This window comes from Martes martes (genome assembly GCF_963455335.1).
Source record: "Martes martes genome assembly, chromosome: 2".
NCBI lineage: Eukaryota > Metazoa > Chordata > Mammalia > Carnivora > Mustelidae > Martes > Martes martes.
In genome coordinates this window covers 57,375,137-57,388,544 of record NC_137889.1, presented here as the reverse complement: position 1 = coordinate 57,388,544, position 13,408 = coordinate 57,375,137, and the positions used below count along the sequence as shown (strand labels likewise).

Sequence of the window (13,408 nt, the reverse complement as noted above, 5' to 3'; positions counted from 1 at the left end):
GAGATCAATAAAGTGAGTGCATAAAAAGTCAGGGAAGGAGAAATAAAGTGCAGAGTGTTTGAATGTGATATAAAGTAAGTTATTATCATAGGAAACTAATATGCAAAATTATATGACAACAAATTAGATAACAAAAGAAATGCATAAATTCCTAGAAACACATAGGCTACCAAGACTGAATCATGAAGAAATAGAAAACCTGAACAAATCAATGGGACTAAGGAGATTGAGGCAATAATGAAAAATCTTCCAACAGAAAAAGCCCAGGACCATATGGCTTCACTGGTGAATTCTACCAAACGTTCAAGAAGACTTAATGCTGATCCTTCTCAAATTCTTCTGAAAAACTGAAGAGGAAGGAATGCTCCAAAACTTATTTTATGAGGACAGCATTACTCTGATACTGAAGCCAGATAAGGATGCTGCAAGAAAACTACAGGCTCACATCCTTGATGAATATAAGTGCAAAAATTCTCAACAAGATATTAGCAAGCCAAAACTCAAAAACACATTAAAAGGATCATGCACTATTATCAAGTGGGATTTATCCCTGGGATGCAAGAATGGGTCACCATATGTAAAATAATAAATGTGATACATTTATGGATACATTAATGAAGGTTAAAATCATATGACTCAAAGATGCAGAAAAACTTCTTGCCAAAATTCAATACCCTTTCATGGCAAATGCTCTTAACAAATTTAAGAAGATAACAGAGGGAACATACCTCAACATAATAAAGGCTGTATATGACAGATTCACAGCTAACGTCATAATGGTGAAAAAGCTGAAAACTTTTCTGCTCAGATCAGAAACAAGACCAGGGTGCTCACTCTCAAAAGTCCTATTTAACACGGTGTTGGAAGTTTTAGCCAGAATAATTAAGCAAGAAAAAGAAATAAAAGGCATCCTTTCAGAAAGGAAGAAGTAAAATTGTCTCTGTCTGAAGATGGCATTACCTTATATGGAAAAAACTCTAAAAACTTCACCAGAAAAACAAAATAAAAGAACTGTTAGAACTAATCAATGAATTCAGTAAAATGTCAGAATATAAACTCAACATCCCAAAGTCAGTTGTATTTCTATCCACTAAAACTAAAATATCTGAAAGAGAAGTGAAGAAAATAATCCCATTCACAATGACATCAAAACCAATAAAATAGTTAGGAATAAATTTACCTGAGGAAGTGGAGTAATCTGTGCACCAAAAACTATAAAATATTTATGAAAGAAATTGATGAAGGCAAAAAGAAATGGAAAGATACTCCATGTTCATGAATTGGAAGAATTAATATTTAAAGAAAGAATATTGTTAAGATGTCCATATTCCCCAGAGCCATCTATAGATTTATTTTTTCCCCTTTTTAAAAAAATTAAAAAAATTTTTAGTTAACATAGAATGTATTATTAGCCCCAGGGGTACAGGTCTGTGAATCGCCAGGTTTATACACTTCACAGCACTCACCATAGCACATACCTTCCCCAATGTCCATACCATCTATAGATTTAATGCAATCCCATATCAATCCCAATATCAAAATTCCAGTGGTATTTTTCACAGAAATAGGAAAACAATACAAAATTTATATGGAACTACAAAAGACCTCAAATAGACAAAGCAATTCTGAGAAAGAAGAAGAAAGCTCTAAGCATCACACTTTATGATTTCAAATTATACTACAAAGCTATGGTAACCAAAACTGTAGGGTACTGCCATAAAAACAGACACATAGACCAATGGAATAGAATAGAGAGCCCAGAAACAACCTCAGACATATATGGTTAACTAATAATTAATAATTGAGCCAAGAATACTCAATGGGGAAAGATAGTCTTTTAGATAGATGTTGAAAAAAGTGGATATTTGCATGAAGACGAATGAAACTGGACCCTTATACCACTCACAGAAAAGAACTTGAAATGGATTGAAGACTTGAGCATAAGACCTAAAATCATAAAACTGTTGGAAGGAAACTTAGAGTAAAAGCTTCTTGACATTGGTGTTAACAGTGATATTTTGGCTATGACACAAAAAACACAAGCAACAAAAACAAAATAAAATATGTGGGATTACATCAAAATAAGAAGCCTTTGCAGCAACAGAAACAGTCAGCAGAATGAAGAGGCAATGGAATAGAGAAAACATTTGCAAACCATATATCAGATACAGTCCTCCGCTCTACCAGCTGAGCTATCGAAGGGTGTGCACCATATATCAGATAAAGGGTTCATATCCAAAATATATTAAGGAGCTCCTACAACTCCATACCAAAAAAAAAAACGCCAAATAATTTGATTGAGATTAAAGATATTTTTCCTAAGAAGGCATACAAATGGCCAACAGGTATATTAAAAAACAGTTAACATCATTAATGACCAGGGAAATGCAAAGCAAAACTACAGTTAGGGATTTCCTCATACCTGTTGAAATGGCTGTTACCAAAAAGACAAAAAGGTCACAGGTGTTGGCTAGGATGTGGAGGAAAGGGAACCCCAGTGTGCTGTTGATAGGAATGTGAAGTGGCACAGCCATTATGGAAAACAGTATGGAGGTTTTTCAAAAATTCTGGGTGTATATCTAAAGGAAATGAAGTCACTATCTTGGAGATATGTTTACACCCCCATGTTCATTCCAACATTATTCATAGTAACTAAGACATGGGAAATAACCTTAGTGTTCTTTTACAGATTAGTTAAGGAAGGTGTGGTCTATATACAGTGGAATACTATTTGGCCATTAAAAAAATAAGGAAATCCTGTCATTTGTAATAGCAGGGATAGACCTTGAGGGCATTATGCTAAGTGAAATAGGTCAGACTGAGAAAGACAAATGCCATCTGATCTAACTTATATTGGAATCTTAAAGATAAAAAAGCCAAATTCATAGGAGAGTAGAGTAGTGGTTTCTGGGGGTTGGGGAGGTGGGAGTAATGGGTTGATGTTGGTCAAAGGGTACAAACTTCTGGTTATAAGATGAATAAGTTCTGGGGATCTAATATTCATTATGATTACTATAGTTAATAATATCATGTACTTGAAAGTTGCTAATCTTAAATGTTCTTATTACAGAAAATAAATTGTAATTATGTGAGGTGATGGATGTGTTAACTAAACTTATTGTTGTAATTATTTGTGTTATATCTATGTATATATGTGTATATATATGTATTTATATATGCCAAATCGTATTGTATACCTTAAACTTACACAATGTCATAGGTCAATTTTATCTCAATAAAACTGGGAAAAAATTTTAAAAGTTACATAAAAAAGAACATAGTTTCACCTATAGTTTTGCCAAAGGGTGAAATCTGACTCCGTTCAAGGTTCTGGATCCAGCAGATTTGCAGGAAATACCAAGGATAGAGGAACAAGTTGAATTGTGCCATGAGCGTGCCATTGGCAAAATCTACATTGTGGGAAGCTCTGCAGGTCAGTGGGTCTTGCTTTCTTCAGTGGATAAATCAGAAGAAAAGAATGGAGAGGGAATCTGTTGATGAAAAGAGCTTAAGGCTGAATCAATTTTTTAAAAATGAACACAACCAGACAATAGTATCAAGATGGACACCTTGAGTGATAAACATATAAAGAAACAGAAGGAAGTGATTACTGTAAAGGTCAGAAAGTGGTTCCTTTTAGGGGAGGAAGGGAGTTGTGTTTGGGGTGTGATACAAGGATGGAGTTCTGAGGGGGATGGAAAACTTCCAGTTCTTGACCTGGCTGGTAGTTATAAGGATGTTTGCCTAATAATAATGCCTTGAGATATGCATCTGTTCTGTGTGGCTTTTCTGTACCTGTGTTTTACTTTATAATAAACAGTTAAAAATACAAAATATTAATTAATTTAATTTTTTTAGAGGGAGAGTGCATTCAAGCTGGTGGGGGGACAGAGGGAGAGGGAGAGAGAGAATCCCAAGCTGGCTCCACACCCTGCTCGATCTCATGACCCAGAGATCTCATGACCCTGAGATCATGACCTGAGCCGAAATCAAGAGTTGGACAGTCAACCAACTGAGCCTCCCAGGTGTCCCCCAAAATATGAAATATCTGAAAAATAATAATGCATACTGTATCATATATATGTGTATATATATGATATTTATGTTTTTTACTAGATTATTGTAAGTTCTGAGAAATTCTGTCATAAACTTGTTTTTTTTGTTTAAGCACACACACACACACACACTCTCTCTCTCTCTCTCTCTCAAAATCAAATAATAGAATGCTTAGGTTATACTGAAATCCACTAGATGAAACATCTGATTGCTTCAAGGAGTTTTATTCCTATAACAACACTTATTCCAAGTTAAGTACCTCTCCAGATATTTTGACATTGATTACACACCAGGTCCCCAAGGCATGATTTCAGCCACACATGACCCCCCTCCCAGAAGCCTGTGCCCAGCTGGAATGGGGTCATCCTCCATCTAACAGGGGTCTTTTCTTGATCTCTATTAAACATCAAAAGGGGATTAAATAACTTGCAGCAAATATTTTGTTTGGTTTGGCCAAGATCCATATTAAGTGTTATTAACTCTATATAGCATGAGGATATAGTGAAGATAAAAAGTCTAGGACCATCAAGGTGAGACTGTAGACAATGGTCAGGTTAGGCTGGCTGCTAAAATGGCCCATCATGAACCTTGTGCATAGAATGCTGAAAGTTTGAAGTACCTTTGGTACCATCAAAGTTAGCCATTGTGCAGAAAAGAAGTATTTTATTTTATGTTATTATTTTATTTTATTTTTTTAAGATTTTATTTATTTGTCAGAGAGAGAGAACATGCACAAGCAGGGGCAGTGACAGGCAGAGGGAGAAGGACACTTCCTGCTGAGCAAGGAGACTGATGCAGGACTTGATCCCAGAACCTTGGTATCATGACCTGAGCTGAAGGCAGCCACCTAACTGACTGAGCCACCCAGGTGTCCCCAGAAGTATTTTATTGAGTGAACCTCACAGAGTTCTGAACTTCAGGGGCGGGAGTGCCTTCAGGTTATCACACTGCACAACTCCTGGGTGTGTTTGTGGCCTTCTATGCTTAGTAATGCTGCCCACCTCACTTTTTACTTACATCCTTCTCCAGATATTTGCTGTCATCATTCTTGTAGCGATTCATTTTATGTGTCAACTTGACATGGCTGAGGGATGCCCAGATAGCCATTTCTGGTTGTGTCTGTGAGGATGTTTTGGGAAGAGATCAGCATTTGAATTGGTAGATTGAGGAAAAAAGATCACCCTCACCAATGTGGGGGCGGGAATCCTCCAGTGTGTTAGGGGTCCAGATGGAATAAAATGCCAGAAGAAGGGTGAATTTACTCTTTGTTTGAGCTGGGACATCCATCTTCTCCCGGCCTTGTACATCAGTGCTGCTGGACGAGAACTTATGTCACTGGCTCCCCTCATTCTCAGGCCTTTGTGTTTGGCCCGGGCTCATAGTACCAGCTTTCCTGGGTCTCTGGCTTGCAGACTGTACATCATGGACTTCTCAGCCTTTACAACAACAGCAACTAATCCTATTGATCTGTTTCTCTGGAAAACCTTGACTGATAAAATTCCCTGATCCCAGAAATGCAACCAAGTAAAGTTAATAGCGAATTCTTGTTCCAGAGATTTGAGGATAACCCATTTTTATAAATACTCAGTAAATATTTATCTATATTCACTAGCAGCAAACAACTCACTTGTAAATGGGAAGAATGGTATCTTGCAGTTCTAATTCAAACAATTCATATGGTTATGTTTTTCTTTGAAATTTTTTTGAAAAAGTATATATATTTCATTTTTAAAGTAATATGAATCTATTACAGAAACACTTGAAAAATGAAAAAAAATCCTGTGTTCTCAGCACTATAAAACAGTCATGGTTATAATTTTGTATATTTTCTTCTCATCTATTTCAGTATAGGTATTTTTTTCCTAGTTATAATAAGAGCATGCATATACTTGTGTTTTTTCCTTTTAAATTTAGCTTTAGTTAATTATGATATAATCATATACATATTTCCATGTTGCATTGTTATCACAACAGTACTTTTTTTTTTTTTTACTACGTGGATTTTGTCAGATGGCTCTTATTTTTAACTGTTAATCTATTTTTGGTCAATTTATTTCCCCTCACATTTAAGCAAATAAATTTTTGTATAATGTATAGCATTATGCACATTGCATCTTGGTTATTACTGTTCTGAATTTTAGAATATTAACAAGTGTCAAGAATTTCAGTAAACTTCCATCTAATCTTTCTTTCAGTTCTGTCATCAAGTCTAACAAATCCAGTGATTGTGGAAGTAGGAGGCATATATTAATTTGCCAACTGTTGTTCTTCCCAAGATCTTAATTATATATGACTTACTAAAGCTGTATAAAACTCAAGCAAGGCAGTAATCTTGCTTACATCTAGAAGTTGGTCATAGAGTAGCAGTTGTGGACAGTTTAGAAACTCATGGTAGGAAGTTGAGGGTTCTTTATTTGGATCCCAGGGAGATGTAATGCTACATTTCCTAAGTGTGTAAGTATGGGCATTCTTGGGAGCTAGGTCTTGGTTTTCACTGTATGTTCGGAAGAATCCAGTAACTACTGATATGAGCACAATGTTTGCTCATTGACTGGAATGCTATTTTTGTGAGTTCCTTCGTGTGTTTGTTGTTGTTGTCTCTTTCTCTGCCTTCTGCCTTCTCTGTTTCCTCAGTCATTATATTTAGTAATAGGACTCACCCTTTGGTGAGCAGTGATTTATCACGTGCAAGTTTATATGGACAAACATTTTTGAAGAAACTCAACATATTATGTGAAATTGTTAATTGAGAACTGCATCAATCTGTATTGATTTGGGGAAGTTTTCCCATGTAAGTAAGTAAGTTAGTGTTATTTTCTGTGTCAGAATTTTTTTTTTTTTTTTTTAAAGCATGACTGGGGGGTGCCTCGGTGGCTCAGTCATTGAGCGTCTGCCTTCAGCTTGGGTCACGGTCCCTGGGTCCTGGGATCGAGCCCCGTGTCAGGCTTCCCGCTCAGTGGGAAGCCTGCTTCTCCCTCTCCCACTCCCCCTGCTTGTGTTCCCTCTCTCTGTAGAATAAATAAATAAAGATCTTAAAAAAAATGACCAGGATGCTGATCATTAAATAAATTTATGCTATTAATAGCAGTTATGTTTTAGCAAGTTCATAATGAATTAAGTGTTGAAATCATTCATCAAATGCAGTTATCTTTTTACAATGTTATTTGGAAAGGTATACTTTACTAACTTCATTAAAACTGAGGCTTTCTAAGTTTTTGCACAATTAAGCAAAGAGACATTCTATGCAAATAGCCTCAAATAAAATTATTTTTAGATGTTAAAAATTCTTCTAAATTAGTTAATTGATTTTTTCTTCTTTATTTCTAATGTGTTTCTTTTTAATTTCAGTATAATTGACACACAATGTTACATTAGTCTTAGGTGTACAACTTAGTGGTTCAACAAGTTTATGCATTATGCTATGTTCACCATAAGTGTAGCTACCATCTGTTTGGATACAATGCTATTACAATATCATTGACTATATTCCTTATGCTGTGCTTTTTACTCCTGTGACTTATTCATTCCATATCTGGAAGCCTGTATCTCTTACTCCCTTTCACCTATTTTGCCCATTTCCCAACCTTTCCTCCCTCACCCCCCCGCCCCAGGCAACCATCAGTTTTCTGTATTTGTAGGTCTGATTCTGCTTTTTGTTCCTTGTTCATTTCTTGTTGTTACTAGTTTTTTTTATTTCACTTATGAGTGAAATCATATTGTGTTAGTCTTTCTGAGTCTGATTTATTTCACTTAGCATAATACCCTCCAGATACGTTCATTTTGTCTCAAATGGCATGATCTCATCCTTTTTTGTGGTTGCATGATATTCCAGTGTATGTGTGCATGTGCATTTGTGTTTCTCTCTGTGTGTGTATAACACATTTTCCTTATCCATCATCTACTGATGGACACTTAGGTTGCCACCATGAAACTGTCTTTCTTTAAAGGATAAAATCTTAGTTATTTTTGATTACCAGAGACATGAATAATGTTTCTGCTTCTAATATGCAGTGGTACTTTTTGACAAAGGACTAAACAGTGTCTTATGTTTTTCTTAGGAATGGGCTGTTTCTGGGGAGCTGAGAGGAAATTCTGGACCCTGAAAGGAGTATATTCAACTCAAGTTGGTTACGCAGGAGGCTACACCACCAATCCTACTTATAAAGAAGTCTGTTCAGGTAGGAAGAATTTGCTCCAACTTCTATTATAATGAGCAACAAAGGGTTTGTCTCTGCTGGCAGATGACAGAATCTTTAAAATGCAAGTATAATTTTTTGTGTTTCCTCAGTCTTTTCTTTCCCATTTCTATAAATATACTTGTTGAGCTCTCACTTTATGTTTTTATTTTATTTTCTAAGATTTATTTATTTTAGAGAGAGTGTGTGCACGTACAAGCAGGGGGAGGGGCAGAGGAAGAGGGGGAGAATCTCAAGCAGATTGCCTGCTGAGACGCAGACCCTGATGTGGGCCTTGATCTCAGGCCTGAGCCAAAACCAAGAGTCAGACACTCAACCCACTGAGCCACCCAGGTGCCCCTCTCACTTTATATTTTTAGAAGATAATAGATTTCCTATGGGATATATCATTTAGCTTTTGTTGCAAAATAATCACTTGCAAAACTTAATTCTAAAACAATCACAATCAATTAGCTTATGATTATGTAGGTCAGTAATTTGGATGGCTCTCATTTTGGTGGTTCTTTTGCTGGTCTCATTTGGGCTCACACATGTGACTCCAATCAACTAGTAGGGTGCTTGGGGACTAGTTTGTCTAGGATGGCTCCACTCATAGGTCTGCATTTGGTGCTGGCTATCCTTCTTTGCTGGCTGGGGTAGGAGGAATGATGGACCGTGTCTTCAACACACTGGCCTGGGCAAATTCACGTGGTGATGGGTGCAGAGATCCCAAGAGCAGCAAGAGAGGATAAGGCCCATTCTGCTAGCACTTTGCAAGTTTCTGTTTATATCACATTTAATAGTGTCCCACTGGCCAAAGCAATTCACGTGGTCTAGCCCAGAGTCAATGTGGAGGGATTCCCCAAAGGCAGGTATACAGAGGGGTGTGAAGACTGCAGTAGTCTACTATATGGGAAACACATCACACACTCTAATTATTTTTCTCTGGGTAAGACATTCATATCTAGTTTATAATGAAGGGATTGGCAAACTGGTTTGCAGGCTAAATTCTACCCACTGCCAGGTTATGTAAATAAAGTCTCATAGAAACCCAGCCACACCCATTTGTTTATATATTATTTGTGAAGTTTTCCATGGCACAATGGCACAGTTGAGTGGTTATAACAGAAATGGTATGCCCTGTAAAACCTAAAACATTTATGAGTTAGCCCTTTACAGAAAAATATTTGGCTACCAGGATAGGCAGATGCCCCCATGGCAAATTCTAGCTCAGATACCAGACAACCGTTCCGAATCTATTTTTTGTTCTAGCCTTCAAGGATTTCCTTTATTTCTCTGCCAGCTCATGTAGCACTTAAAACACAGTTTTTTCTCTTTTAAATACTTTTTTTTCATTTTTCAAATAAGAATGGTATATATTGAAGGTGTATGACATGATGTTTTGATATATAGAGTGAAATGATTACTAATAGTCAAGCTAATTAAATTACCCATCTCCTCACATACTTTTATTTTTGTGGCAAGAGTGCCTGTGATCTACTCTCTTAGCAGATTTCAAGTGAAACAATACAGTATCATTAACTACCACCACTGTGCTGTACATTAGCTCTCTAGAGCTAATTCATCCTCCAAAACAGACACTCTGTACCCTTTGACCAACATTTCCCTGCTTTGTTCTATTCCTGCCCTTGGTAACCACCATTCTACTCTCTGCTTCTAGGAGTATGATTTTTTTTTCAGATTCTACATATAAGTAAGGACATGCAGTGTACATAGTATACATTTTTTCTGTGTCTGGATTAATTTCATGTAGAATAATTTCTTCCAGCTTCACCCAAATTGTTGCAAGTGGCAGAATTGTCTTCATGTGTAAGACTGAATAATATTGTATTATATTTACATATCACAAGAGCTTTATCAATTCTTCTGCCAGTGGACACTTTGGTTGCTTCCAGGCCATCGCTATTGTGGATAATGCTGAGGTGGACATGGGATCGTAGTTTTGTCTTTGAGTTACTGATTTCATTTCATTAGGATGTATACCCAGAAGACAGATTTCCGGATCATAGGATAGTTTTATTTTTAATGGAGGAACATCCAGACTGTAAAACACATTTAAAAAAATATTTAATTCAGAATCTTGAGTTCTTTCTTTTTTTTTCGATTTATTTATTTATTTTAGAGAGAAAGCACGCCAGTTAGCATGAGTAAGGAGGGGCAGAGGGAGAGGGAAAGAGAATCTCGAGCAGACTCCCTACTGAGCATGGAGTCCAGTGCAGAGCTTGATCTCACGGCCCTGAGATCATGACCTGAGCCAAAATCAAGAGTTGGATGTTTAACTGACTGAGCTACCCAGGCGCCCCTCCTAGGAGTTCTTCACAGGGAGAGTTTATTATCTAGATACATAGTCCACCATGGTGACAAAAATGGGATTTTAAAAATACACAAATAGTTTTATTTTAAAAAATAGTTTTATTTTTAAAAATGAAAGGTTGAATTGGTGTTACTTGTGGAAGGCCCTCTCAGCTCCCTGAGGGCACGGTGAATGCAGCTGGGGGAGGAGTTGGGAGTATGGGCATTTGTACAATAAGGAGCATGTTGGTTTGTTTGCTACAATATGAATTCTGATTGTGAAATGAAATTTGAGCTGTGCAATATTGAAAAAACATACATACTCTTGTTTTCTTTGCCTTACAGAAGAACTGAAATATACTCATTGGTGTTGAGAATGTGGAATATAGAACAAATACTTTAATGGTTAATCTGAGTTTTTTCTTTGCATCTGTTTCGGAATTAAACAAATACTTATGCGGAGTTATAAATAGATTCACATGAACCCTGGAGATTGCCCAGGTGTATCCTCTTAAGTCTCAGGAATGGAAATGAATAGATTCCTTCCCGTAATTGCAGACATGACTTAATAGCCCAAGAGAAAAGGTTGCTAAGAAAACCTCCAAATATCTACTGCTTGTACTGTTATTCTCCACCAGCAAAATGTTAATAATCAATTAGAATACTTGGTTGCTTGTTTGTTAAGACTTGTTCCGATTCAACTCTTTATGTTAATAAGAACAGCATGCTAATTGCCCTTTGTTGAACTCCTACTACGTGCCAGACACCGTAAGAAGCACTTTTTGCCTCTTTGCTTTTTTTCTGTCTAATCTTCCAAAGAATTCTACGAAACGTCTCATTTTCTGTCTTTTACAGAGGGAGTGTTGAGGCTTAGAGAGGAAGAGGAACTTCCCCAAGGTCACATAGAGCAGGAATTCCAATCTCATCAGCTCTCAGCATCAAGTTTATTCCACTGATCATGGCGTCTGTCACCCAGCTGTCATATCCCAGTGACTTGTCCATTCATACTTCCTTCCACCAAGTCCCACACTCTCTTTCATGTCCATCCCTCCACTATACTCTTAAAAAATTGGTGTGCTTTTTAATGATTACAAGTAAAGAAAATACCAAGCAATTTTTTTTTTTTGGTCTTTCTGATGTTTCGAAGGGCAGAGGACAAAACTCTTTTAAGATATAGTTCATGCAAACAGCCAGTTTCTTAGAGTCTTATACAGAAACCATGGAGGTTGGTAAAGAACACTACCTGCTAAGTTAGTGGTGGCATTAGGAAGCATGGTTGTCATGGAAACTTGTTCCTGATTGGGAAATGATGGTTATGGGGTCTTACCCAGACACAGAAGGAGAGATGATTTCTTTCCCCAGGCTTTTTTTTGTTGTTGTTGTTCTGATCATGAAAGGAAAAAACAAAAAGACAGAGAGAAACTGTGATAGAAAGGACCCTCTGGCACAGAAGTGGTAGAGCCTTCAGATCCCTGGGAATAGCAGGGAAGGAGAACAAACAAGGTCCCCAGCTAGAGTAATTAGGGTAACCAGCTAATTAAAGATTTTTGACCAAGGAGAGGATGGGGGAGACAGAAAGCAGGTTATACTGGGAGGGCTTCCCTGCTGAAGCCTCGGGTGCTCAAAGCTGTATTGAATACGTCAGCCCTGGAGAGGTCTGACTTGCAAGGAAGAAAAACCAAGCCTCCACTAAACTGCATAATAATTGCTGAAGTTTCATAGAGAAATACTAGTCTGTGCTCCAGTATTTAGATTAATTTCAAAATTGCTCTTGTGTTTGTAATTAAGTTTGTAAAGCTTTGGTCACAACAGTCTTTTGTAAAGGTATTCATTCATTCATTCATTCATTCATTCATTCAGGAAACAAAGCCTAGGACCTGGACTGTCTGCCAAATTCCTTCTCATATAGCAAGTACACTTGAACCTAAGGTACCATTTGGTTCCTTGAGGCAGGTGCCAGAATTCCAGGGATAGCATTTGGAGCGGCGGCAGTTTGCAAAATCCAAGGGGCTAGCGCTAACCCCCCACCAACCTATCACGTGATGACTAGTGGCAGAGCTACCACAGCATTGTCTTGGCCCACAGACTGGTGATCACCATGGCAGCCATAGGACCAGAAACATTGGCTGCGGTTTGTCGTGCCTGCATGCTAGTGGGTATGCGCCATCTCGGGGGTGGGGGTGAGCAAGTGAGCAAGAGTGTATGTGAGTGTAAAAGCAGGTGTGTATCCAGGTAGGACGCATATTAATGTCTGGATGATATTTCTTTGTCGCTATCAATGTTCCTGTGGTTTGGAGATCCAAGCTGGAGGTGCAATTAGGTGCACAGAAAAGTGTATGGCTTCTAGTAAGAGCCAGGAGAAGAGGTGATCCCATGATGGTGACACACGGACAGAGTTGAGTCTGACATGTAAGTAGAATGTTCATTAATGGCTCCACTAATAGGTGGGTTACATGCCAGGTGATCTGTGTGGTGCTTGAGCCTGACGTCTGGAGAAGATACAAGGGGCCAACAGTTCCTCAAGGCGATAAAGTGGCTCTTTGGGAATGATGTATAAAACAAGCCTGCAATGCTTCAGAGTAGAGATAGGCAGTCACTTAGAAGAGCGTGGCTTCCAGGTCTGTAGGATCTCAGAGTAACCCAATGGAATGCCCTGCCGTATGCAAAAAGGAAAGAAAAAAGAGGGTCCTCGGTAGGGCGGCTGGTCAGCCAGGCCAGCCTGGGAAAGGGGAAGTCTTGCTTGCGCCCTCTGGATTACTTTGTATGGTTTGACTTCTGGACAGACTCCCAGAGCCTGACACCCTGATGCTTTTAAGTTTTATCAGTAATTCCTCTTATTCTGATCCACACTCTGGAGAAACTTC

The 13,408-nt window shown here is 37.9% G+C and overlaps 1 protein-coding gene across 2 annotated transcripts in view; it reads left to right on the top strand.

Moving 5' to 3' along the window:
- The window catches only part of MSRA (methionine sulfoxide reductase A), a 432,069-nt gene that overhangs the window by 211,751 nt on the left and 206,910 nt on the right, over positions 1 to 13,408 (top strand). For both annotated transcript variants that reach the window (XM_080796478.1, XM_080796477.1), the window contains one exon: positions 8,115 to 8,234. In XM_080796478.1, coding sequence (XP_080652604.1) covers positions 8,115 to 8,234 — 120 coding nt within the window. The remainder of the gene's footprint in view (positions 1 to 8,114; positions 8,235 to 13,408) is intronic.